Genomic DNA, 25,475 nt, shown 5'->3' on the forward strand with positions numbered 1-25,475 from the left:
GTTCAATGACAGAAGACTCGGGAAAATCTGTGGTTTGAGCATTTCACATCTTTATTTCCGTATTTTTTTAACAATGTTGTGGCACCCAGGTCTACAGTCTCAAAAACGTGCACAAAAGTTTTCTTTCCTGCAAATAAAAAATAAAATAAATTCTGACTTGAGCAAAGCAAAGAGCAGGAAACTAGTGTTAAATCACAACCCTTTCTTTGTCTAGTTCCAGAGCTTCAATGATTTCAGTTCTCAGCCTCATCACATTTAATAGACAGATCAGTCAGTGTCCAGGAGTTAACCCCCCTTTGGTAGTTAAAAAAAAATATTTCCTCCATTTAAAACAAATATTCCAACATTTTTTTTTTAGTATATATCAGTCTTTACAAAAAAAGCGAGGAGAACCCTCTGCTTCCGATCCCTTGAGCCAAGCCCAAACCCCGAAAAACCCCCCATCCCAGCAAAATATCAACACATGATCTCAGGACCAGGAGAGGGGGAGAACAGGAATGACGTGTAGAGGGGAGGGAGGGAGGGAGGGAGAGGGAGGGAGGAGAGGGGAGGGACTGACATGCGTAATAATACACATTTTAAATAATCTGGATAAATTCAACTGTGAGAGTTAAAACATTTGTCATCATAACCAAATATAATCAGTGACAGTGCATGTACAGCTACGTATTCTCCTCAGTGACACGAGCATAATCCATGTTACAAGCACTTCAATTGAAAAAAGGTGACCAAGGGGGAGAACGCCGTGTATATTTAAAGCGAGTGAGTGTGGACATGGAAGTGGACAGACCGACTTTGTGGAACTGGATGAGAAAAAAAGGTGAGGTGGGTCGGGGCGTATATAAACACAGAATAAAACAGTCACTCTATTCTTATTTTTGATACTTTTGTTTATTTTTCCTTTTTTGTCTTTTCCTTTTTAAAGAAAAAAACTGACTGTGTAGAACTAAATCTATATGCCTATTCAAGAGTTTTCCAACTCTACTCCTCTGTGATGGCAAAGAAAGAAAAAAAGGGAAGAGAGCGAGGGATCCATCCAGGGGGGAAAAAAAGAAAAAAAAAGTCTAATAACAAATCATTAAAACCTCCAACTCGACTCAAAACAGGGAATTAAAAACCTAATTGTTTGCTTCTTTTGACTAAAAACCAGAACAAAAAGAAAATAAATAATGAACTCAGCGGATCAAATCAGTGGCGGTTGACCTTCAAAATGAGGAAGAGGCAGTATAATATATAAACTCTTAAGTCGGATAGTTGCATTGACTGCTTTATGGTAGCCGATGATATAAAAGTGAGATTTAGTGCAGATGCAGTGTCTTATCAGTTGGCTGCCAGTCCTGTGGCCTCAGAGGAAAGCCTGGAGAAACAGACAGAGAGACACCCGGAGACCAGGGAGGGAGAGAGAATAAGGCATGCAATCAACGGACAAGATAAATGTCAACCTTATTAACTGTACATTACAATAATAGAATAAAACAGTAGATGCAGATCAGATGAATTTACTGAATGGGGAATTTATGCTCTCATATAGAAAAGATCATCAGGTGTCCGGTCTGGCTGCTCCTATTGTCAATGATAACTTTAATTCAACAGCTGATCAGTCAGATCTGAAAATGATACCGAGCTGTCTGATAATGGAGCTGCGTAAAAAGAAAGAGGTCAATGTTTTTGGAAGATGCACATATTTGTTTTCTTGCTTAGAAAATGGGTGAGTTAGAAGTTCAACACCACTCTCATGTCCATACACTGGTCATCTTAGCTGAGCATACGGACTGTATCTCCTACAAACCTCATCTGCTGCTCAGGAACCAAAACACTGCATCCTCTTTGTTTAATCGGTCCACAAACTAAAGTGTTGTGAGTGTAACCAAAGAACAACACTTGTGGTTTTAAAGGAGGACATGAGTTGGACTATTTCTTAGTCAGTTTGTGTAGTTCTCAGGCCAAGAAGTGATTTCCAAGAAAAAGCCTAACACACAAATGGCTATAAAACCACAACAGCTCACTTCTACACTGTACATATTAAGCAACTGCATTACAACATGACAATCAGCTGTCTTAAAAGAAGGGAGGTTATTATTTTTTTTTAAACTTCTGCTCATCTTTATGCTACGCTAAGATAACTACTTCTTACTCCAGTTAAATATTCACTGTATGGACATAACACTGGTATCCATCTTTAACTCTGCCAGGGAAGCTGAGGCTAAACTGATGGTTTTAATAACAAAAAAGCGCAAGTTGGTGCCTTTGATACCTGAGGGCAGATTTTGTTGGAATTCAAATTACAATAATTTCTTACACAGAAAGCAGAAAAAAAGTGATACATATACTCTCCGTTATGACAGCTAACATTAGTCACTTGAAATTCACTACAAGAAAAAACTATCCCCATAAATACAATTTGACATCTTAAAAGAGAGCCGCTACCTGAGCAGAGCTTTTACACAAAGAGAGAAATGCTTCGGTACATCAGTGAAATAATTCACCGTCCATGCTAAGTTCAGAGTTATTGAAAAATATAATGCACTCAACATGTCGTTTCTTTAGGAGACAGGCCCGATCAATCTACAGGTATCTAGTTTATAAATATGGCAGCAACCATCTTCCTGGCTGTATATCACTTGTTTGTGTGCATTTGTTTTCTGTAGTAAGCATGGCATGGCACAGCCAGATACAAAAGCAAGTGCAGGTACAGACAACAAAGAGCATTGTCAGTACTTTAGTAGTAGATGACTTATGTTTCCTTCGTTAGTAAGGGGAGAGCCTTCGCCTTTTAGACTTGGAGCCGAGCTCTGGGGCGATTTTGGGCTCAGTGGGGATTGGGTGTGCGGGGTTACTGGCCCCGCTGACAACATGGAGGGCCAGGAGAGGGAGGGGCTTGAGACTGAGGAGACTCGACACACAGGCAGGAGAGCTGGGGAGCAGGGAATCAGTGGAGGAGGAGGAGGAGGAAGAGGAGGAGGGAGGAGGCGGCCCTGGAGCCAACAAGGACAGAGGGATGGAGGCTGAGGGGGGCACCACACAGGAGGAAGAGGAGGAGGAGGAAGAGAAGGAGGAGGTAGCAGCAGAGGAGGTGGTGGTAGTAGTAGTAGTAGTGGTAGTAGTAGTAGTAGTAGTAGAGGTGGAGGGAGGGCACAGGCTGGTCTGTTCAGGGTTCAAGGAGGAGGAGGAGGGAGGAGGTTTAGAGGACTCTACACTGTAGAAAGAGAGACAAGGAGAAAGGGACAACACAGTCGGGATGGGTCACAGGGCAGGCTGGTGAGCAATGGGTGGGAGGGGAGAGGAAGGGGTCGGAAGAGTGGTGGGGAGTGTGTGTGTGGAGGGGATCACTCAGGGAAGAGACCAAAACACAGGATAAAAAAAAAAGCTTCATTAGAAATAAAAGTGTCAGTTACAAAGAAAGAAAAAATTAAGAGAGGGGAGGGAAAAAAGATCACATCTGTTGTGATGGAGCGATGTCAGGTGCATTGCGCACATAAGCAGGTTAGGTCAGTCATGGAAGAGCACATGATAGTAGGCACATAAACTGGGATGTTCTTCTAAAGTTTAGATTAGGAGAAATGAAATGCGACGGCCCTGCACAACAGCCTGAGAGCAAGACAAGATTGAGGACAAAAAAAAAAAAGGAAAAGGACATCCGATAGGCCCGAGTTTTTATAACTTCTAGCTCATATTCAACAACTGATGCAACGTTTTCATGTCTCAAAAACCTGTGACTGAATCAAAAACCTGTTAACAAATGACATCACTGGTTATCTCACCTGGCGTTGATGAGGTACTCAGCCAGGCTGATGCTGGCAGGCGAGCCCGTGATGGTGACCTGGCGGTCGGTCGATCCGTCCACTGGATTCGCAATCTTGATCTGGGCGCCTGACATTTGCCTGATCTCATTGATCTTGGCTCCCTGGCGGCCAATGATGCACCCAATTAGCTGCAGTGGAGGAGAGCAGCAACGTTAAGCATCACAACAGAGATCATCTACATAATGAACACATGATAAAGACAGCGACCTGGGATGAGCCAGAATAATGAGTTGTGTACATTTAGTGCTTTTTTTTTTCTTTGTCGTGGTCTTAAAGGGATAGTTTTGTTAGTTTTAGTTTTCATTTTGGTGAATTGGCCCATTGCCATGATCTCTATAGTTTTAGGAGTAGGTTTGTTACCTTAATTGCCAGTGCAAGATATTTTTAGAACGGCGGAGCAGAGCCGCGAGCTGCTCAGAGCTACGCTACGGAGGCTAATGGGATTTCTTGGTTTCCCTCATCAAACTCAAATACACAATCCAACAACTCCACATTCACCACACTATGAGATAATAATAGAACGAGTTGTTTTCGAGGCAGATGCAGAGACTGCTTGCTGAAAAAACTGCCCCCGACAGGAACATGAATCAGTGGTTCTGCATGAATTTTGGATTGTGTATTTGACGAGTTTGATGAGGGAAACCAAGAAATCCCATGAGCCTCCGCAGCGTAGCTCTGAGCAGCTCGTGGCTCTGCTCCACTGTTCTAAAAATAGCTTGCACCAACAATTAAAGGTAACGAACCTACTCCTAAAACTATAGGGATTATGGCAATGGGCCAATTTGCCAAAATGTTAAACTATCTCTTTAACTGCAGTCTCACAGAATAGGGTTGGGGTTAGCATTGAAACAGTGAATGGATGAGACAACAAGCCTCAACTTTAACTGCTCGACAGTGATAAAAAGCTACTTTTTGCACTTACATCATTTGGAATGGTCATCTCATGGGAACTGGTTTGAGCAGAAGCATCTATCCCTGAAAAATAAACAACGGTTAAATAACAAAACCAATGTTGCAAATTAGTCCACAGGTAATACCAAGTGTGCAGCCACCTGGATGACAGGATATCAAGATGTTGTTAGATGAGAATTAGGCAATCTGACATTTTTATATTGTGATCTATCTCAATAACATCTTTCCAATCACACTGTAAGGATTTTGACATGGCATTGTAGCTGGTGCCAAAAAAGGACCTGACATAGCAGCTGTATCTGTAAACTTCATCGGGGAACTGATCTCTGCAAACGACAAATCTATGCAACCAAAAATCATGGCGAGCCAACGCTGGACAGAGAAGACTGACGCGGTCACAGTCCATCGCAGGTGTCTGTGGAAAACGTGGGATTCAAAACATTTAAGCTTCCCTGGACGATCAGTGAGGTCTTTTCTGGTTTATCAGTGTATTCAAATGACAACGCTTTTCTTGTTTTCGTCAAATATGTCTGAAGACGCAAAAAAAAACGATAAGCCAGCAAACCGATCGTGCTCCTCGGCAAACGAGTTAATAAAGTGCTGCATCGACAGGCGGCGGCTCATGTCGTGCTGCGTACCAGTGAATCCCTGGTTGCTTGGTGCGATGGGGAAGGGGCTCTGCTGCATAGCCAACTGGTGAAGCTTGGTGAGCTGTGGAGAGATAGCAGCAGAGGAAGACTGTGAGAGTGAGAGAGGAGACAGGGAGAGAGGTGGAGGAAATGGAAAACACAGGAAGAGGGAAAAACAGAGCAAAAAAAAAAAATCACAGTCAGTACAGACAGCCACACAGAGGACCTTCCAAACACAGAAACAAACAACGTCACACACTTGGGTTAATATAGCAGTGTGTAGAAAGATCTTTTGTGCTTTGAGAAAAAAAAAAAAACTCTGCGTGGATCACTGGTGTCTGACAATCAGTGTGTTTTGGGACTTGTCTATGTTGGGTACCCCATAGGCTTTCATCCAAAGTGCAGGCTGCTTCTCTCTGGTCTTCAGGATCAGGGAACAATACACAAGGAGGGGAGCTCTCAATATGTAGAGGACTTCCTAACCAACACCAATACAGGACCCAGACATGAACTGAGACAGATACTTGGCTTAACACTCTACAAGTTATCTCCATCACAGCCAGAAGGGAATACTTAAGAGATGAGTTTTCCGTATCTCCTTGATAAAGGCACTTTAATTATTACATAATGACAGCTTTTTTTAAAAAATATATTTATATATCTGATTGCATGTTTTATCATACAGCTTCTTATCTGACCGGTACTTTCTACTTTACTGCTATTCAATGACAGGCAAAGCTTATAATATCTGTTCCTTCTAACACAACAAATACTTTTGAACAAACATCTTAAACTCATTAAAATAAAAGATAAAGTTAAGCAGATAAAGTTAAGTAAAGAGACACACAGGCGGAGCATGAACTAATAATGATGGGTTAATAAAGCTGGGAAAGGGAAAAAAACAAAAAGGCATTTTTATTTGGGACAGGCTGCGATGAACAAAACACGTCAAACAAGACAGAACAAAAAAGGGAAAAAAAAGAAAAGAGTGAGCAGCAGGAACAGATTATTATTCATGGAACAGTGGAGAATCTGGACAAACACAAACAACAAATGTCATCTTCATTGAGGACCGACTGCCAGTCAACTGAGGGACTTCACTACACAAACATGAGGTACTAACAGAGCTGCTCTCCAAAAATCTGATAATAGTGGACTGAACAGGGGGGCACAGTGAAATAAAATAAGGGGGCAAGTGTATCCACAGTTACAGGCTGGAAAATGAGGGTTGTGCGGGTGGGTGGGCGTACTTTTGAGGAGAACAGTTGTAATTATGTGTGGAGGTGGAGAGGGGAGGGGAGAGAGGGGGTGGGTGGGGGTGTTTCATGTAAAAATGTCTACTGCACTTACATCTGGCTGTGGAATCGCGTGTTGTCCTTGTACGGCATATGCCTGAAACAAATGAGAACAAAGCTTTCATAGGCCTCACATCTGAGTGTGTCGGACACCGTAGTGCTCCGGCCACATCCTCCTAATGGATACATCTCACTGAAGCTTTTTCTGCATTAAGATTTACTGTATATGATCTAAGAATATCAACAGGTATGTCTTGTCCAAAATCTCCACATTTCTGGGAAAAGTGAAATCTTTAGAGACATCGCAGTAGAATTAAGGAAAACCAGAAGGAGAGATTTTTTTTTTCCAAAGAATAAAAAAAAGGCATTTAGTAAGATAAAAAAGAACCTTCAAGCACTTCCGACAAGCACCAGAAAGCGTTTGGTTCAGACCGACAATAGCAGGAAACAGGCCACTTCACTTTAGAAAGCAAATGTTCAAAACAATGAAACAGACTCTGGGTAATCAAACGGATAAAAGGCGCTGTAATAAACTGCCTCTAGGGCAAATATTGAATGATCAGACTATCAAATTCAAATACCTTCAACAGCTGCTCATTTAAGTGACTGCTGAGCGTAGGAGAGCCATGCTTGATTTGAGGATTACTTTACTTTGAGGTAAGGAACTTCTGAGCCTTTTCATCACATTAAAGGTTTCCGGGTATATGATATTCTATCCAACCCTGATCAAAACTAAACTGACAAAACTACTGCAGCAATAAATACCCCCACCCCCCCATACATCATAAACACACACGTGGGATCCCGTGTCCCTCTGAAGTGTTGTATATACCTGTCCTCCTGCAAAGATGACGGGCGATCCTGAGGGCTTGGGTCGGTAGGGGATAGTGACCCCCTTAGGGGGAGACTGTACAGGAGACAAAGGATGCATCACTTCATTACTACACATATCACATGTCATATGCTGGAAGAAATCGAAGTTACATTAATAGTGAACTGCTGCTGTAATACACTATGGCTGGACTGCAGCAACAGTATTTAATTTGATTTAAAATTAGCTTTATATAGAGTTAAAATGTAATTCAGTTTCTAAAATTGACTTCAAGTTAGTTGCAACATTTCAAATGAAACTTAGTTTAGTGAAGCACAGTTTATTTATTTAAACTGAGCTGAAAGAGGTTTGAATTTTAATTTTGGTGCTGCTGAATTTTTATTTGAGAAACGGTTTAATCTGGTTTAAAAGTTAAACCTCATATGGTGCAATCCAGTTTTAACCTGGTAACAGTAATATTAAAGACACAGGATGATATAGCTTCGCCTCATCCTTTGAATTGGGTGTTTATATTTCCCTGTATTGCATATAATTATGCTAAAATATGTAAATTCCGTAATTAAATTTCATACAGGGCCCTAAAGTGTTTATAATACCTTTAAAGTTCTACCAGCTGCTATCGATCAGCTGAAGACCTTCATGTTTCAAGCCCAAAAACACAACAGCCAGTGGTCCAGAGATCGCAGCATTTCACATTATTAATTTACAGGACAACAGCTGCCAATTCATTTTGCTTCATTGCTTTCATGTGTCCACTGACCTCAAGCATGACCACACAGATCTGCTTCACACACTCGATTATCGACTGGGGAGTGCCTGCGATAGTGATGGCGCGCTCCGTGGAGTTGGGGAGCATGTCTCCTGCCACTTGTACCTGAGCACCGGTTGACTGAAGCAGACAGACGGAGAGAAAGACGAAAAGAATATAAGACCAGATCAGTGTTTGATGCACTAAATCCCACATGCACAATGAAATGGTCAAGTTACATTGAAGATTTTTTTTGAGCCCACATGTTTTTGTGTTACAGCTTTCTTTTGTATACACTCTCATCTCTGCGTACCTCTCGAATTTCCTTGATTTTGCAGCCACCTTTCCCAATGAGGGAGCCACACTGGCTGGCAGGCACCACAATGCGTAGGGTCACTGGGGGCTTGCTGGTAGCTGTGCTGTTTGTCATTGAGCTGCTTATGTCCTGTGAATAAAAAAGCTAATCTGGTTGGTATTTAGGCTGGTCACTGCAAATTTGTTAGCGAGTATAAAACGGGACTTACCTCTTCCAGCTTTTCAATGATCATGGAGAATGCTTTAAAGATGGCCGTGGTTGGACCTGCCAATGTAATGATCCTCTCAGGACAGTTGCCCTCAGAGATGTTGATGCGAGCCCCACTCTACAGAGGAAGAACAAGGTAAGCAAATAGAATATGAAGAGATTTGGAAGATTAGTAACAACAAACAGTGTAAATCTGCCAACTCTGTCCTGTTGGCAATTATAACATCACAGCCCACTGAATTGTGCCATAACCAGAGTAAAAAAATAAGGAGAAAAGCCCTCACCTCTTCTCTCATCTTCTTCACAGATTCACCTTTCTGTTAGCAGAAGATCACAAAGTCAGACTTGTTAACACTTACAAACACACATCTTCAAATGGTGAAAGACGATCAAGATCAAACGTGTCAAGCAGTGGCTTACCTTTCCGATAATACTTCCGACTTCCTAAAAGAAAAGAAAACAGAAACAGAGTCGTATTAGACTGTATAATCGTCTTTTCACAACTTTTAGTACCACAGAGCAGGACACGCCGAGCTTCTGTAGCTTTAGCCTGGTTTATCTGTCAGTGATGAGGGATCTTAAATGAGCAAAGCAATATAGTTTCCCCAAACTTTAGACACAAGTAAAACGTGTCAGTGTAGGTGCACAATCTTCAGAAATGACTGGGTGATCAAAAGCATGACATCTGATCCATTATAATAATTGAGGATGCTTCCACGGATCATCTGCTGATTAAAGCAGGACAACAAATAGATACAAAATAAATTCATTACCAACCGCTCAATTTGTTGGTTCAGGTTGTTTTTGGGGGGGTTAACTGTGGGAAAAATGCTCAGGACTATCCATTATGAATTCCCAGCATCTCCCCCACAGTCAGAGTTTGTTTTTATCTCATCTGACACAGTCCTAGGACGGCACTGCTGACCACAGTGAGACACAGGGTGTAGTCAAGCACACAGTATCTGTAGACTACTAATGCACAGCTACAGTGGGGCCTGTTTTAGGATGGTACAAGCTAGGAAACGCTTCTGGAGGATATTATTTTTTGGATGCAGCACAGTTTGCTCTCACAGCAGTAAAGACGGACGTATGCATCGGAACCTGACTTTGAGCAGCTGCTTCTTACCACAGGGCATCTCAGCATGTGAAGTCTCAATAACAACAGGTCACCGTGGGATTTAAGATGCAACAAGTGTAAAGCCACGGCACAGGTGAATTGGTGAACTGTGGCAATTGCAATGCAAAGCACATCCTGCTGGTAAATCTTGTTTGAATGAGGGGTAGAAAAGAAATTGCTGTTTGTAATATTACTTGATGTTTGAAGCTACTCTGATCATTTGGAGAGGAGTGCAACTTTAGTAGCTATAAAGGATATAACCGCAGAGCTCAGAAGGTGGCCAGAATTGCAAGTATTTCCGAAATAAGTAGACATCAGCAAAGAGGAACATTTTAATATTTTAGTACATTGAGTTGATACTTGATATGCATCAGATTCAGGCATGTGGCAAACACGATCTCCTACGTGCAAGCCGCAGCTGTATAACACACTAAAACACCATTCCACTTTACTTTGAGATACATGATGCCATCACAGTGTCAATACCCTTACTCATCACATCAAAGTCCCTGCCCTTTACCATCCCCACGGGGACTTCATTTCCATAAATATAACGTCATAGGCTATTAGAGTGCAGACACAAGCAGCTGTATGGGTGACCTCACCTTGCCATGCATGAGCAGCCTAATGGTAAGGGTGACATTGAGCCCTCCTTCAATCACACCGGAGTCCATAACTGCAACTGCAACCGTTCCGTCCGTTTAGAACTGGGGTCTTTGGTCACCGAGATGGATCTAAAGGGACAAAACACACACACACACACACACAACAGATAAGGTATTGTATATCAAACTTGATCATGTGACAAGACTGAAGGTGAAACTAGAACACATAAGGAGTGACAAAAAGAAGAGACAGATGGTGTGTCTTTATCCCACAATGACTTAAACAACAGTGGTTCACTGTGTTGTATAAACCTACAGCAACATGCATACCCCTGGCCAGTTCATAGGTTATCCATGCACTGGCTGAAACATTTCTGGCCCATTTTCTTCATATATTATATTTATTTAGAATACAGATACAGTCTTGCTTGGTTATTATAGTCAAAAATCATCATGACACAAAGTATTTAAAGGCCCCTTCCTTACTAATTTTGACAAACTAAAAATATCCAGTTTAGTCACATCTTTTGGCTAACTGTGCAAAGTTAGGTGGTAAATTTAAAAATATACCATGATTAATTTCCGGGCGACTAACTTCCTCTTCGGTAATAAATATAAACCTTTTCATAAAGTGCATGATAGAGTTGTGCCACAGCCTGTGCTAACGACAATGCCAATGAAAACTGATGCGTACTACGATGAAAGAGAAAAGGAAAAACTGCTAAGGTTTCACTCTCACTGTGCAAACTACATGCTGCTAGTTGGGTGCATTTTATTTCCAGACAGCTGGATGCTGCTCTAACTCCAGTTATTCGACTCTAAACAAGTAAATTGGCCATGGACGCATCTCAGTGTTAACTGGGAAACATATGGGTCTAACGAGCTAACACTGCCTCCATCATTAGCAATGAATCAAGTTTATCAACAAACATGCGGACAATTCATCCCTCGGTATCACACTTGGGGCTGTATTTCGTAATATTCCCTCACGAGCATGTTCGGAACGAAAAGTAAATATTTTAACTGCTGAGTACTGCTATGTTTATAAGTTTAAACCAAGTCCATTTAACTATTAATGTTGTTGAAAGTCAGTTAGCCGTTTAGCATTTCGGTCGCGCGCCGTGTTGGGGAAATGAATGGAGCATGCACGCGCTACTTAGCAACGCTAGCTACTTGGCTAAATTGCTCAGTGTTGTTAAAAATGGCCCCAAAAGAGATATCCTTGAAGCCATCGTGTCGTGGCTCTCTTTAGAGCCAGAGCGGACACTGAACAGCAGACAGCAGGTTTTTAAAGGCGACATTAACCCCAAACTTCCCCACGTTGAGACTGCGTGCTCATCGCGGTGCGGCCTGTTAGCAGCTAGCTGCTGCTGCTGCTGCTGGGCGCGATTTCTTTCTACCACTTCTGATCACAACAACAGATATAAAAACAGCGATCATCAAAATAAAACTCACCTGACTCCTGCGCTGGTAAGTGACTGGGGGGAGGGTTGGGGTTGTAAGGGTAGAAGGGGAGAGGTTCGGGAGGGTAGAAACCCGGGGGAGAGTTAAGAGAGGACTCGGGGAAGAGGGAAGAGTGATGTGAGATCGAGCTCCACTCCTTTACACAAAGACAACAAAATCATCACCTCTGAACTTTCCCCTTTCACCCAACCCAGACTCCCCCCCATCCCGGCTCTGACCGAAGCCCCCCCTCCAAAAAAAACAACCTTCCTTTAACAAAAACCTAGTAGCACATTTGTGGGACAAAATGCTACAATATAGCGGCATTAAAAAAAAAAAAGGATGTTATATGTATAAAAAAAAAAAAAGTTATTGCGTACAATTAAGACATACGGTAGTTGTATTGATGTAAATCAGCAAAGGCCTGCACTCTGAAATAACAGATGCCCCACGTACATGTATGTAGAATTAACTGTCAAATAGGCACATGCTTTATAAGTTTTTTTCTCATATGTTCATTTACAAACTTCAATAAAATGTAGAAGGCCACTAGTGGGCGCAAGGTGTATTGCAACTGGTTTATAACTGCAAATGGAGACAACACAGGCAACTCAGACTTCTCATACATCTCTTTATTTCATAGGAATAATTAAAGGTCCTTTATAAGTAATCACAAGCAATGACATAAAGTAATGTACAATAATACATTAAAAAAATAAGAGGAAAAAAATCAGTAGTAGTAGTAAATAAAGACATTCACTCCTATCATCGCCTCCTCTAGGTTAATCTTTGTGAGAGAGAAAAAAAAGAAACATTTACATTTTTGTTTTTACTAAATCACAGTGCAAGTCTTTTTTTTAATGCAAACATTAATCTGTTAAGATAGTTGTGTGTACTTTGCTGTATTCCCTCTTGAGAATACTTCGATATGTTTGTGTGAGTGTCTTTTTTTATTATTTAAGAGCAACCAAAAACACAAAAACTTTGACACATTACAAAAAAATCATGTGTGCCAGGAAAAATTACTGTTGTGGGGATGCATCATTTGCATCCAATTTTAGTGAAATAATAGTAAATAGTACATACTAGATGTACTACAGTAGATGTGCATTTTTCAGTAACTTTAATTACAAGTGGAAACAACGCTGTTTGAGTGTTTATGATTTATAGTAAAGCTCTTTTGTGAAGCAGCATATCTGTGAAAGCCAAAGCCCTGTCTTAAACCGATGTCTTCAGTCCGAGTCACTGCTACTGCTGCTGCTGCTGCTGCTGGAGGACTGTGGAGCGGGAAAAAGAAGAACATTTATATTCAGTTCGATTAAAGCTGGATAAAACAAAAGACAAATGTGGGGGGGGGGGGGGGGGACGAAATTGTCCAGGTCAAAGGTTGAGGATAACCTCCCATTATAAGTAGACCAGGTTATGCAATTGTCAAGTGGAAAGTGTTATTATCATCTTAAATCTCACACTTGTTATGAGACCCGCCCCGTAACATTAAGAACTGAGATGTATGTGTTTTCACAGGGTTGCTCTGACTCCCAGATGCATTTAGAGATCATGTGGTCTCTAAGTTAGTCAAGGCTTGCAAGTATTTAGGAGTAAACAAGCATTTTTATGTTTTCTTTCCTTTTTGTTCTTTCCGTTCAAACAGATATCTAGTATCAATTTTATACCTGACAGAAAATCACAATTTCTTTTTTCAGCTATTTAGCTGGATAATCAACATTTAAGCAAAAATGTTTGGTTGCAGAGTCATATAAAACACACAGTGCAGAGACTACTATCTTTCTGTCCTCACACAACTCAGTATAGTATTTCATAATATAACATCCATCATTACAGTAATAATAAAAGTGATTTTATGATAATATTAAATACTTTGATGCCCATAAAGTTGGATTTAAAAAAAAAAAACTCTTCTCATGAAATTATTGTGACAATGCAATTTATTCTTGATAAAGTGTATATATCTTCTCAACAATGTATTGATCAGTTTCTTCCAAACATAGGCTATCACTGTGAAAATTAAACCACAATTAACCTTTATAATGAGAATAAAAAGAGGAATGTGTCTGAAAACAAAATTATTCCATCTTTATGGGCAACAGTGTATAACCCGGCCTTAGTCATGCTAATTCCCAGTAGCACTGTGTTTCACTGGTTGTGCTGCACTTTGCACTAATGGAGTCAGTGGTTATGTTTGCAGATTGAAATTAAGTGTGAGGCCTTGGGGTGTGGGGCGTGGGGCGTTGGCAGGTTGAAGTTATATGTTTTTTTATCTAGTACTGTCATTGATCTTTCACCTACAGGAGGGGCCACTTTAGATAACTCTTACATGGTTTACCTTTACATGCAACCTCACCTTGCCATGCTTGTGGTGCTTCCCTTTATGTCCTTTCTTCTTCATCTTCTTCATCTTTTTGTGGACTTTGTGTCCAGCTATGCCCATTCCCATTCCGGCCACTCCTCCGGCCAACGCTCCAGCCATGGGATTCATTCCTCCATGATGACCTTTGTGGTGGCCTTTATGACCCCCTTTTGGAGATTTTGGGAATGGTCCCGGGTGAACACCTGCGGGAGGGACCGCTGGATATCCACCTGGAGCCATAGGGTAAGCTCCTGGAGCTCCGTACGGCATCGCCCCTGGAGGTGCATTCGGCATCATGGCTGGGTTCATGGCACCCGGGTACTGACCAGGTGGGAACGTTGGATTTGGAGGGTGGGGGAAGACTCCTCCAGGAGGAGCAGGATATGCAGGGTTGTAGCCAGGAGGGTAGGCAGGGTTTGGTGGGCCCACTGGAGGCGGGGGTCCTGTTACACATCAATGAACATGAACATTTCACTCTTCCCTTGAATATTTAACAATAACAACTATAAGCAAGTCAAGAACTATTAAAATGATATGCGTCATATTCTACCTTGATTTGGCCACATGTTTTTTGACCAGACTGTTCAAACACTTCAGAGGAAAACCTGAGGAAACAGTGAGTATTCAAATGTAATGAATATAACATTTATATAACATACATGTAAAAAGCAACTTTTGCAAGGGGTGGTTTTTTATTTCCCCCAAATGCTTTTGTCCCTGCTGATGTGAGATAACTCCTTTCATATTACTAAATCTGGTTGTTATAGAGCAGGCCTGTACATATATATCTGCTGCATGCTGCATACAAACTACTACTAACTGTAGATCTACTGTACTTTATTTTAACTTACTTTATTATAAAACTTTATTACAACTCATAATAAAACTGAATTACAAAATACACCTTTTGTCAATATTACATAGCCATTTTCAAATATTATCACACATTATACTTCAAGATCATGTTGTTATAACATCAAATAAAGTATATTTACCTATTTATTTAAGTGTTGCACAAGGCATTGTTGTTTTATTTTACTTGATTATTACATTTGTGTGCCCTCTATTGCGTAAAATTGCAGATATTATACATTTTTATCCACCCCACTATGTTTGTTTGACAGAATTAGTTATTTTGCAAGGTCTGGTTTTACAAATAAAATAGGCAATGTGATTATTTTGTAAAATTTGATATTATGATTGGCTCCATCTTGACCATGTGTAATATAAAATGTTCCCTACACAATATTGCCACAGTGATATTCAAATTTAATAATTTAGGCAAATTAAAATGATATAACACTGAAAAGAATAATGCTGTCACTTATATTGCTGACCTATGTAAGTGGTTGAATCATTTTTACTTGAAACAAAGTATCATTTAGTAGCCTGCTAACTCGAGAGGTGCTGGGGTGCACCTTTTAAATGATAACCAAGTGTATACGTCAGTAGATTATGGGCATACTTTGTTATAAAACTTTATTACAACAACTTACAAGACACATGAAACCACAAATTTACATCATTTTAGTAAGTTTCCAACACAATTACGTGCTCATCTATCACAACTCATATAATGTCATGTCTAATTACTTTATAATCCCTAAACGACAACCTGTCATTTCAGAACATTTTTGATCATTTACCCCAGGTAGCCTATGATGTGACAGAAATCACAGACATAGGTCTAACTCATCTGAGTGTTGCAGTTTGGACTTGTTTTGTCAGAAAGTCGCTGTTTATAATCACTGTTTGCTAATGGACTTACCTTAGAAAGTTGCCTCGGGTCTAGGTAAGTTTGTCCAGAACTCAGACTGAGCTCCTTCAGTGTTTTGTCTTCCGCATTGAGGTGAACCATTGACTGTGGTGAACAACAGCAGCAGGAAGCCACGCCCGCTGTTAAAGGATACGCACATGCTTTACGTAATGACGACATTCCTGTGAACGCTGAATGAGACGCTGATCTACCAGTTTCTATTGATAATGGAGTGATGATGTTTACCTCCAATCAGTCATGACAAAGGGAGGGGTCACGCGGGTTTGTCCACAACACACAAGCGCGTGTACATGCTTGACTTGAAATTATGAAACGGTTGTGAATCATATGCTCCAGTCACTCACAAATCCATGACATCATGGATCAACAGTAAGTAGTCTTACAACACAGAGTGTCCTATTGCTTTAATTTTCCATCTGAACAAAGACAACAAAGATGTCAATAACTCAGACGTTGTTCAGTTAGTGGATAGACACAATCCCTTCTAGATTATAGAAGGCCATTGAACTGAGGAATCACAGAAGAGTAAAAGAGTCAAGTTAATTTTAAATATCATAAATTAACTTGTAAATGTTCAAAAATCTCCATTATGTCTCTGAAAAAGGTGGCAAGAATTTAGGCTCTTATCATAAATACCAGTACAGATATTTAAACATTTCATGACTGAAAAATCACTGCTGCAATTTATAACAATCATCATGGCTGCATTTAATTATGAGTCCATTACCAGGTTAGGTTACTAGAGGCCTTTCTAACAGCAAACAGACCAACCTGACATAGGAGAAGCACAGCTGTTGCTGATATTAACAATTACTCTATTTTGTTGATGAACACTATATGCATGAACCCTACAGACCCTGACACTGAAGCAGCGTAAACTGAATTCAAATAAAGACACTCAATAAATGTGCCAGCTACACCGCTGGGGTGAATTTTCATGAGAAAATATAAAAAACATATTTACATTTTTTTTAACACACAAAAAAAGAATAAAAATGCACATAATTATAATGTACATGTATATTATATATATTTATTTATTTATTTTTGACATAAACACAGAATGGTTGACGTGACCACAACAAAATAAATAAAAAGTAAAGAAACATGTTAACATACATTCAAACATTCAACTTTAAAAATACCTCACAATATGTATGATAAAATAGTAGTTTTCTATAGTGATCTATAGTCTGGCTGCTCTGTTGTGAAGTAGCATTGCGGTGAAAGCCATGTCTTCAACAGGTGGTCTCAGTCCGAGTCACTGCTGCTGCTGCTGCTGCTGCTGCTGGAGTACTGTAGCCACAAAGAGAATAATATTCAGATTATACATGTTCAATGTCGAGAAGTCACAGACAGGTTTGTACTTGGCCTTATTTCTATCAATTCCACCCCTGTGTTTATTTTTGTATACTGCACACAGCCACTACTCACAGCAACCATGACACCTGGAAAATTACTGTGTGTTAAACTTGTGAAAGCCCCAGTCTTAACTGAACCTGTTCACACCCACATCAGCTCTATCTGACAGAGAGATAGTAAAATCCAAAACGGCAGAGAAAGTGCCACGTCATGTATCCAAAGGAGATGAACCGGACTAACTGGAATCAGCTGCAGCATTAAAAACACTTTGTGCTTGTTGACTTATGATTGCAGTCAAATATTGTTTGGTGCAGACTGGTGAAATGAAGCTGGATGCCAGGTGTTTTTTTGGGTTTTTTTTAACTATCTAGTATTGCCATTAATACGTGGCCTGCAGGAGGGGCCATTTTCAAAACTCTTACATAAAACCCAATCTCACCTTGCCGCATCTGTAGTGCCCATGCTTGTGCCACTTGTTTGCCTTCCTCATCTTCTTCATCATCTTTTTGTTGGCCTTGTGTGTCATTGTCCCCATAACCATTGCAGTCAGTCCTCCGGCTAACCCTCCAGCCATGGGACGCATCCCTCCATGAGGTGGATATCTGTAGCAGCCTTTATGGTGACCACCCCATCTTGGAGAGTGTGGGTATGGTCCTGGTCCTGGTCCTGGGTAAACACCTGCAGGAGGAACCACTGGATATCCACCAGGAGCCATAGGATAAGGATGAGGTGGATAAGAATGAGGTGGATGATGAAGTCCTGGAGCTCCATAAGGCATCGCCCCTGGAGGTGCATTCGGCATCATGGCTGGGTTCATAGGAGCTGGGTATGGGCCAGGTGGGAACGCTGGATTTGGGGGGTGGGGGAAGACTCCTGGAGGTGGTGCAGGATATGCAGGGTGGTAGCCAGGAGGGTAGGCAGGGTGTGGTGGGCCCATTGGAGGAGGGGGTCCTGATAAACATAAAAGAACATGCACATTTGAGCATTAAGACAACTTATTAAAATGGTATAAAAATCTAAATAAAAAGTCATGAGATATCACTTATAAGCTGTTTATGTGTGACATGATCCCACCTTGATTTGGCCACATCAGAGAGAGTTCAAGCACTTCAGAGGGAAACCTGGGGAAACTGTGAGTAATGAATGCAATGAATATTTAGTCAAAACAATGTCCAACCAGAATACAAAATATCGTCATCATTTTAAGTTTAAAATACTATATTCCTATAAAAAATGAGTTCTACAATCAATTAGTGCTTCAAATAAAAGTTGTTTTTACTGCTGATGATTTCTGTCAGCTATCTATACTGATAATGGAAAATCAACACAATTTCCTAAAGCCCATTAAGGCTTCCTCAAATCTACGCCCAACATCAAACAAACATTAAAAATAGGTCTAACTCAAAATGTCTTTCATGGTTGTTTTGTGCCATACAATCTACTTAAAATCACAGTTTGTCAATGGTTAGATTTCAGAGACTTACCTGGGAAACCTGCCTCAGGTCTGGGTAAGTTTTGCCAAGAATTCAGACTAAGCCCAGTCTGCGTTTGTCTTCCGCATTGAGGTGAACAGCAACAGCTAAAAAGGCACCAGGAAGCCACGCCCATCATTTACGTAATGGAGAAATTCCTGAAAGCTTTGAATGAGAACTTGCTTGATCTATTAGTTTCTGTTATCCAAGAGAGGAATGATGACGGGAGGGTGGAACAGACACAAGTACCTGACACATGAATCATATACATTACATCATGAATGTATGGAGCAGTTACAACGGATTATATTATCTTCGCAACAACAGAGATGCCGCTCTGAAAAAATCTGATTTTTAAAAAAATATATAGAAGTGATATTAAGTATATGATGGCTGCAGGGCCGTTGCAAGGAATTCTGGGCCCCCTGAAAGAATACTAAAGTGGGGCCCTACCCCCTGATTTTTCCTTTTTTTTTTCTTAGACTACGTATGTATTATCATTTTTTATTTAGCCTACTTTGTTTTGATGTTAATGCAGCATTACTATGAGTATTAGTCAGGGTCTTATGCAGAATAATTCAGTCATACAAAGATTAGACTACTGGGGTTTTTTGTGGGCCCTACTGAGTGCTGGGCCCCTAGAATTATCATCGCCTTTCTCCCCCATACAACAGCCCTGCATGGCTGCATTTAGTTTAGATGTGCTGCCATGGTTTTGGTAAAGGCACTTTGACTTACTGTAACATATAACATTAACAAAGACTGTTCTGTTGATGTGACCAAGTGAGGCAGTGAGGTGGTGTGAACAAAACCTATGTTACTGCTTTGGCTTATCACAGTACTTCATTGTAACAGAGCCATTATTAACAGTAGTAGCTTTGCCTGTTAAATTTCTACTAAGATCAGCCTGAATGTCTACTATCATAATACCTATCAATTTAAATATATGCATAGTTGTTTAATACTTAGTTCTAAGTATGTAAATTCAGTTTATTATTAAAATACAAGACAAAATTGATACATCACAGAAATGTTAAAAAAAAGAAAGGTGCCTGTAATCATTGTTGTAAAACAAAAGTACATATGGTAAGGGAGTATGAGACCAATTTGTTGAACATGAGTTGAACTTAATAGTGCGCAAATTTATGATCAACTAAGAGTTTTAAGAGTACACCAGAAAACTGTGACATATGGAGATGATTGCATGAAGGATTACATTAAGAATATATAAGAAAAATAAAATTCTACCTCATCTTAAGTAACTACATGACTTACTTTAGAATAAGTCAGCACTCTTGTTTTCGCCAACTTTGTACTAGCATGAAGAGAACAGTGTAAATACTTGATATGAAGAACACAGCAAATGTCAACCTGGCAAAAAACATATCATGAGAAAGAAGACTGAAGAGAAACTAATCTGTCTGCAGCACACTGAGCTGTCAGCCGGGCGTCTGGGTCACGGTCCCAACAGTCTGTCAGGAGCTCCTGCAGCGCAGAACCCTGAGAAAAAGGTCGCCAGATGCAAATTTAGTAACTTCATCAAACCAGAAACAGTCGAACCACATGTCCAAGTAAGAAGCACCTGGGTAGGATACCTGTGGGAGCAGCTCCCAGTCTTTAGGTATGGGCGGCCTCTTGTCCAGATTGGACACGTATGAGATGAGGCTCTCCAGCGTTACATTACCTCCCAACTCAGATTCATAAGGCAACAGATGCTGTGGAGTAACGCTGCCTGCAGGTGGAGACATCTGCATGAATTATAACGTCCTTATCATCAAACAGGAAGTAAGATACTATATCTATCCAAGCAGTGCACAGATACAATTGTTCACACAGATGAACCTCAAAAGAAACTAGGCAATGCCAGATGATCATTCCTCAAGTCAATTCACACTCAAGTCAGTTATTGAAGGGTTTTTTAAATTGTTGATGATACCAGAAAGGAGGAGAAAGGAGGTTTACCTTCAAACAAATCAGAGCAGCGCATCCAGATCTCCCACAGCAGCAGTCCCAAAGCATAGATGTCCCCCTGCAAGAGACAGCAGCTGCTGCTGATGTTTGCACAGCCTTCCAGGAACTCAGGGGACATGTAGCGCAGTGTGCCTGACTGAGAACCAACCAACCAGAAGATGGACAGAAACATCAGAGTCTTTGTCTTCATTCAGTTATGTTCCAAAGTATGTGTCTCACCCTCATGACTATGGTGTTGCTCTGCCAGCTGTGACGTCCTGAACAAGAACGCAGGATGGTGGAGCATCCAAAGTCACACAGGACACAGGTGCTGTCAGCTCTCACCAGCACATTGGAGCTGCTGAGGTCTCTGTGGGCCACAGGAGGTTTATGCTCATCTGCATAAACAAGACAGGGACCTCAGAATAACACCTTAGGGCTTAAAGGAACCACCCGATCTGGTCAACACGGGTCGACCACATACAAATTATGGTGCATAGTTGCATGGAGTATGCTTGCCAATAATGAGCATCTTGAAATGAAAACAACATCCCAAAGCTGAGGCGGAGAGGAGGACCACTTATTTTTAACAGCTGTGTTCAAAACACAGACACAATATCGCACAAACAATTTGAGTCTTTTATCTGAAGCATATTCTCTTTGTCTGTACATTTTCATAATAAATCACTGCAGAAAACAAGGTCAATCTGAAGGCCTAACCCTAACCCCAACACAGAGAGCCACTTATTTGTACACAGTAATATTCTGGACAATAGCCTACCATATCTGTGAAGGTCAGAGTGGAGATAGGAAAGTCCCTGCGATAAGGACTGGCACAGCTTCAGTGACAGCGTCCAGCTGGTGGTGTGTTCACACAGAAAGGAATGGAGGGAACCCTGAAATCAGAGGGATACACAATTATTAAAACACACAAGGAAGTTTCTCCATGTTAGAGGATTTTGACAGATCGACTGTAGACGATGAACTAGTTTCAAAATGTTTGCAATCATGTACACATCTTATCCACCTCTGCATGGGAAAAGTTGTGTGGAAGTATGGAAAAGCCATAACAGTTTAAACTGTAGCTGATTGTTTTTTTAATTTCACCAGTCCACTGAGTGCAACGTAATCTATTTTTTAAAATCTGAACATCAATTTGTTTCTATAAATACTAGACAATTCATAGAAAAAATAAATACTTAAACATCTTTAATTAAAATGAAGTGTGTAAAAGTGCACAACTTGAAATTATCTATTTCAAATATCAAATCAAATTGAATACAAAACAACTTTAATTTACAAAGATACTTTCCAGACATTGTGAATTTAAGATAATGTTCTCACTCTGATAAGAGTCAAAACCTTGTGGCCTTTCTTTGTTTCCCCACCCTGATTCCTTCTCTCCGTTCCTTGAATAACTATTGATGTCTTGGTAATGGGAAGACGTGCAGCTTGTTTTCTGTGGACAAATCTTTGCCACTTACATGTTCAGCAAACTGTGACACAATGAAACAACTTCCCTCCGGTTTCCTGCCAGTGCCCAGGAAGTGGAGAATCCCAGCGTGCTTCATCAGTGGTAGCTCATAAACCTCCTTCTCTGCTGTGAATTTATATTTCCAGTCTGCAGGGAAAACTTTCACAGCCACTGTGGATCCTTGGTATTTCCCCTGCAGAACAGTTGCAAAATCCCCACGGCCCACAATCTGGAAAAAAATATAAACAGAAGGGTAAAAGTCTGTCGGCCAGATTTGCACACTGCAAATCACCAAGATCACACCACTTACCTGCTGTAATTCAATGTCATCTATGTCAATCTTATCGGTTTTTATTGTTTGGCAGGAACACAGGAGGTGGGCTTGTACATTCTCCTCTAAAATAATGAAAGTAAACAAATCTTTTAATAAACACTCACTCATTGAAAGTAATACTGTTACAATCACATTTTCTTCTTACAGAAAACCCAGATGAATTCCGACAGAGTAGTAACAAAGATAATGTTAAAGGGAGTGGACAGATAAACACCAAGGTCGGTTCAGCACAAAGGATCAAACAGATTCAAGGTCAAATGACAGAGACATCATGAGACCTGAATTTGAGTTTTAAGAAATGTGGAATGTTTTTCTGTAATCCCTTGAAAAGCATGGAGGGTATTTGATATGAAATAACACAAAAACTCTGAAGCGGTACAGGACTGTGACAGATTATTAGGAGATGATATTTTAAACTGCCCTAGGATGAGCAATGCAGTGGAAGCCTGTATGAAACATAATGCAATCAAATTAAAACGTAGCTCTGCTCCACCGTTCTAAAAATAGCTTGCACCGACAATTAAAGGTAACGAACCGACTCCTCAAACTATAGGGATTATGGCAATGGGCCAATTTGCCAAACTGTTGAACTATCCCTTTAACCTAAACAACCAACATCACCTGCAAAATTGCAGTTATTATAATGATTTGTCAGACAGAAAGAGGACTTTACTTTTCTCTCTGAGGAGCCTTCTCCATTTGGCAGCAGTGATCATGAAGCAGACGATGAGCAAAGATCCAACCAGAATCATCACACTCCATGTAATCAATTCACCTAAGAAAACAGAGAGCAATATCATTAAAAAATGTATGAAAGTTATTATTTGCTATGAATCTGACACTCCTCCAAGTGTCAGATTTTCACAATGAAAGGCAGACATGTTAAGATGTCTTCTGAAACCATGATAACACTCACTCCTGGATATTGTCAGGATAATATTTTATTACTATGTGGGTGCAAGTGATAGTTGCTGCCTGTATAGAGATCTTATTATCGTCTCATACCTTTAGAGTAGGAGTAGGTGACTTGATGCTGTTCTGAGTGTGGAGTCCATGTGATGTTGCTGTTGCAGAAATCAGTGTTGCATGCACATGAAATTCCGCGGCCGTATAACACTGTTTTTGCTTTGCAGGTTGATTCTGGGCAAGACTTTTTAACCACAGCACAAGCTGCCACAGAAAAAATCACAAACACATTGGAAAAGAACTAAACAATGTCTGTTGACTCAACTGAAATACATAACACCAGCTAAAAGTAGTCATACTGACTGGTGTTGAGACTTTGAATTGAATGTTTATGACTCTTTATAATGGCACAACAACAATTCAGCATATAATCAAGTCCAATTCATAAGCACTAGTCCAGAAACCTGATGAGATTTAGGCTTTTCTCACCAAGAATGTCAACCTCCGGCTGGCCATCGATGATCTGATAATACCCCACGCAGCACTGAGTGTTTTCACAGACCTGCACCGAGCCACTCACGTTGCCAGCGGTCACGAATTTGTAGATCTGTTGTAAATTTGTCTTCCCATTGAGCTGGAATGCACACCGTCTCTTCTCACGTGAAAGCTCGGACACACAGATAAAGATGCATTCTGCAGAAGACGGACAATGACAAACAGCTGCTGTAGATGTAGTTTCTATTGTGCAAACGTACCATTTTTCTCTGGTTGTATGAACAGATGAGAAACTTGATTTTTATGTGAACAATACTGTCATAGTGCTTCACCAAAATAATGTATTTTAGCACCAGGTACAGTTTTATCCTTAAGTCCTATGGTGTCTAATCAAAATGGTTATATCATGAAAAAGTATTTATTGGAAACAATAACATGCATCATTATTACGTTTATTGAATTTATGTTCGCTGGCAATCATCTTCAAATTGCACAAATGTATCAAAATACAAGCACTTTAGCTCAGTTTGAAGTTCAGGTGCAAACCCCATTGGGAATCTTTTGAGGAGCCTCAATAGAAACACAATTGTTTACAACATTTAGGTGGTTAATCTGTTCTAATCGTTGATGCAGGTGATTATGATCCAAAAATAAATATTTAATATAACATCTAATTCCTTGTATTCAAAATATTCATGAATTTAGGGTGATGACGGTGTTACTATATAGTTTAGGAGACAAAGTCAAGTCAGGTTTAGAAGCAATTACATGCTTTCAAATATAAAACTGTAAAACACATGCTCGTGCATTGTTGGATCGTCGTGGATTTCAGAATAGCGAGAGAGTACTCACCCACTGCCAAAATCACCCGCCACCGTTGCAGGATCATGGTCCCTGTGAGACCAGAGCAGCCAAGCAGGGAGTGTTCTGGGAATGTGAGAGGAGTTTCCCACGTTTCCCAGCATCACTCCCACTGCCACACACCTGCATGTGCTACATGTACTGTCGGCCAAATAACAGTCTGTGTGGGACTACAGGATAAACATAATAACATAATCTCTGTAGGATAGCTGCAGCTGCCTCAGTTCTTTATGACCACAGGTACAAACCAACAACGCCAAAGACCTCTCAGGCAAACACACTGGGGCCGTATGAGTTTTGTACTTTCCCCCAATCACACATTTGGATTTGAGGATTTTGCAGCAAGATTGAACAGATAAGGAATGACAACAACCATGGTAAATCAGAGTACAGCAAAGAATCTCATCATTTTAATTCATCAACTAAAACTTATCCAGTGTCATGATTATGAGATATTAAACCAAAGTCGTGGTATTAAATCAAAACTGTAATATTTGTAATTAAATATATGAGATACTGCTTGATTTATGAACTGTGTCCAAGAAATGAGAATATTCCACAAAATATCT

General features: G+C 40.4%; 4 protein-coding genes across 13 annotated transcripts; all 4 read right to left on the reverse strand.

Annotated features, from left to right (window-relative positions):
- Positions 1-33: 33 nt before the first annotated feature.
- Positions 34-12,072, reverse strand: LOC146988008 (poly(rC)-binding protein 2). Of its 9 annotated transcripts, none has more exons than XM_085777584.1 (13): positions 11,920-12,072; positions 10,465-10,593; positions 9,163-9,186; positions 9,027-9,059; positions 8,744-8,860; positions 8,533-8,664; positions 8,232-8,360; positions 7,472-7,546; positions 6,695-6,736; positions 5,354-5,426; positions 4,726-4,778; positions 3,762-3,931; positions 34-1,357 (listed from the first exon to the last, which is right to left on the reverse strand). In XM_085777584.1, exons 2-13 carry the CDS (start codon positions 10,531-10,533, stop codon positions 1,321-1,323), a joined length of 954 nt encoding a protein of 317 aa, XP_085633710.1. In that variant the 5' UTR covers positions 10,534-10,593; positions 11,920-12,072; the 3' UTR covers positions 34-1,320. The 9 variants fall into 9 exon arrangements, with proteins under 9 accessions (XP_085633710.1, XP_085633708.1, XP_085633716.1 ...); XM_085777582.1 differs by having other exon boundaries at positions 5,354-5,453; XM_085777591.1 differs by lacking the exon at positions 34-1,357 and adding an exon at positions 2,619-3,196 and having other exon boundaries at positions 5,354-5,453.
- Positions 12,073-12,526: 454 nt separating this feature from the next.
- On the reverse strand, positions 12,527-16,091 carry LOC146988009 (uncharacterized). Of its 2 annotated transcripts, none has more exons than XM_085777593.1 (4): positions 16,044-16,091; positions 14,826-14,880; positions 14,270-14,718; positions 12,527-13,184 (listed from the first exon to the last, which is right to left on the reverse strand). In XM_085777593.1, exons 2-4 carry the CDS (start codon positions 14,839-14,841, stop codon positions 13,140-13,142), a joined length of 510 nt encoding a protein of 169 aa, XP_085633719.1. In that variant the 5' UTR covers positions 14,842-14,880; positions 16,044-16,091; the 3' UTR covers positions 12,527-13,139. The 2 variants fall into 2 exon arrangements, with proteins under 2 accessions (XP_085633719.1, XP_085633720.1); XM_085777594.1 differs by having other exon boundaries at positions 12,594-13,176; positions 14,265-14,718.
- A 1,143-nt stretch (positions 16,092-17,234) lies between these two features.
- LOC146988010 (uncharacterized) lies at positions 17,235-18,951 on the reverse strand. Its single transcript, XM_085777592.1, has 4 exons — positions 18,899-18,951; positions 18,489-18,544; positions 17,854-18,365; positions 17,235-17,348 (listed from the first exon to the last, which is right to left on the reverse strand). Exons 2-4 carry the CDS (start codon positions 18,502-18,504, stop codon positions 17,304-17,306), a joined length of 573 nt encoding a protein of 190 aa, XP_085633718.1. The 5' UTR covers positions 18,505-18,544; positions 18,899-18,951; the 3' UTR covers positions 17,235-17,303.
- A 1,051-nt stretch (positions 18,952-20,002) lies between these two features.
- LOC146988011 (bone morphogenetic protein receptor type-2-like) lies at positions 20,003-25,094 on the reverse strand. Its single transcript, XM_085778098.1, has 11 exons — positions 24,898-25,094; positions 24,040-24,243; positions 23,650-23,814; positions 23,318-23,419; positions 22,621-22,706; positions 22,321-22,539; positions 21,618-21,732; positions 21,077-21,234; positions 20,849-20,993; positions 20,482-20,618; positions 20,003-20,386 (listed from the first exon to the last, which is right to left on the reverse strand). Exons 1-11 carry the CDS (start codon positions 24,932-24,934, stop codon positions 20,273-20,275), a joined length of 1,482 nt encoding a protein of 493 aa, XP_085634224.1. The 5' UTR covers positions 24,935-25,094; the 3' UTR covers positions 20,003-20,272.
- Between the last annotated feature and the right edge of the window lie 381 nt (positions 25,095-25,475).

The sequence above is a fragment of the Trachurus japonicus genome, chromosome 5 (genome assembly GCF_045865225.1).
Source record: "Trachurus japonicus isolate A0001 chromosome 5, Traja_1.0".
NCBI classification, from domain to species: domain Eukaryota; kingdom Metazoa; phylum Chordata; class Actinopteri; order Carangiformes; family Carangidae; genus Trachurus; species Trachurus japonicus.

Bases quoted from the DNA above. Each gene is read 5' to 3' on its own strand.
- LOC146988008 (XM_085777591.1), bottom strand. From the start codon at position 10,533: ATGGACTCCGGTGTGATTGAAGGAGGGCTCAATGTCACCCTTACCATT. The intron at 8,361-8,532 runs GTACGCAGAGAT...TGTCTGCTTCAG, and splicing joins AAATCAAGGAAATTCGAGAG to TCAACCGGTGCTCAGGTACA. The intron at 3,197-3,761 runs GTGAGATAACCA...CTCTTTCTACAG, and splicing joins GAGTACCTCATCAACGCCAG to TGTAGAGTCCTCTAAACCTC.
- LOC146988009 (XM_085777593.1), bottom strand. The intron at 13,185-14,269 runs GTGAGGTTGCAT...CCCGCTCCACAG, and splicing joins AGCACCACAAGCATGGCAAG to TCCTCCAGCAGCAGCAGCAG.
- LOC146988010 (XM_085777592.1), bottom strand. The intron at 17,349-17,853 runs GTGAGATTGGGT...TTGTGGCTACAG, and splicing joins GGCACTACAGATGCGGCAAG to TACTCCAGCAGCAGCAGCAG.
- LOC146988011 (XM_085778098.1), bottom strand. From the start codon at position 24,934: ATGATCCTGCAACGGTGGCGGGTGATTTTGGCAGTGG. The intron at 24,244-24,897 runs GTGAGTACTCTC...CGTCTTCTGCAG, and splicing joins GCGGGTGATTTTGGCAGTGG to AATGCATCTTTATCTGTGTG. The intron at 23,420-23,649 runs GTATGAGACGAT...CTGTTTTCTTAG, and splicing joins CACCTACTCCTACTCTAAAG to GTGAATTGATTACATGGAGT.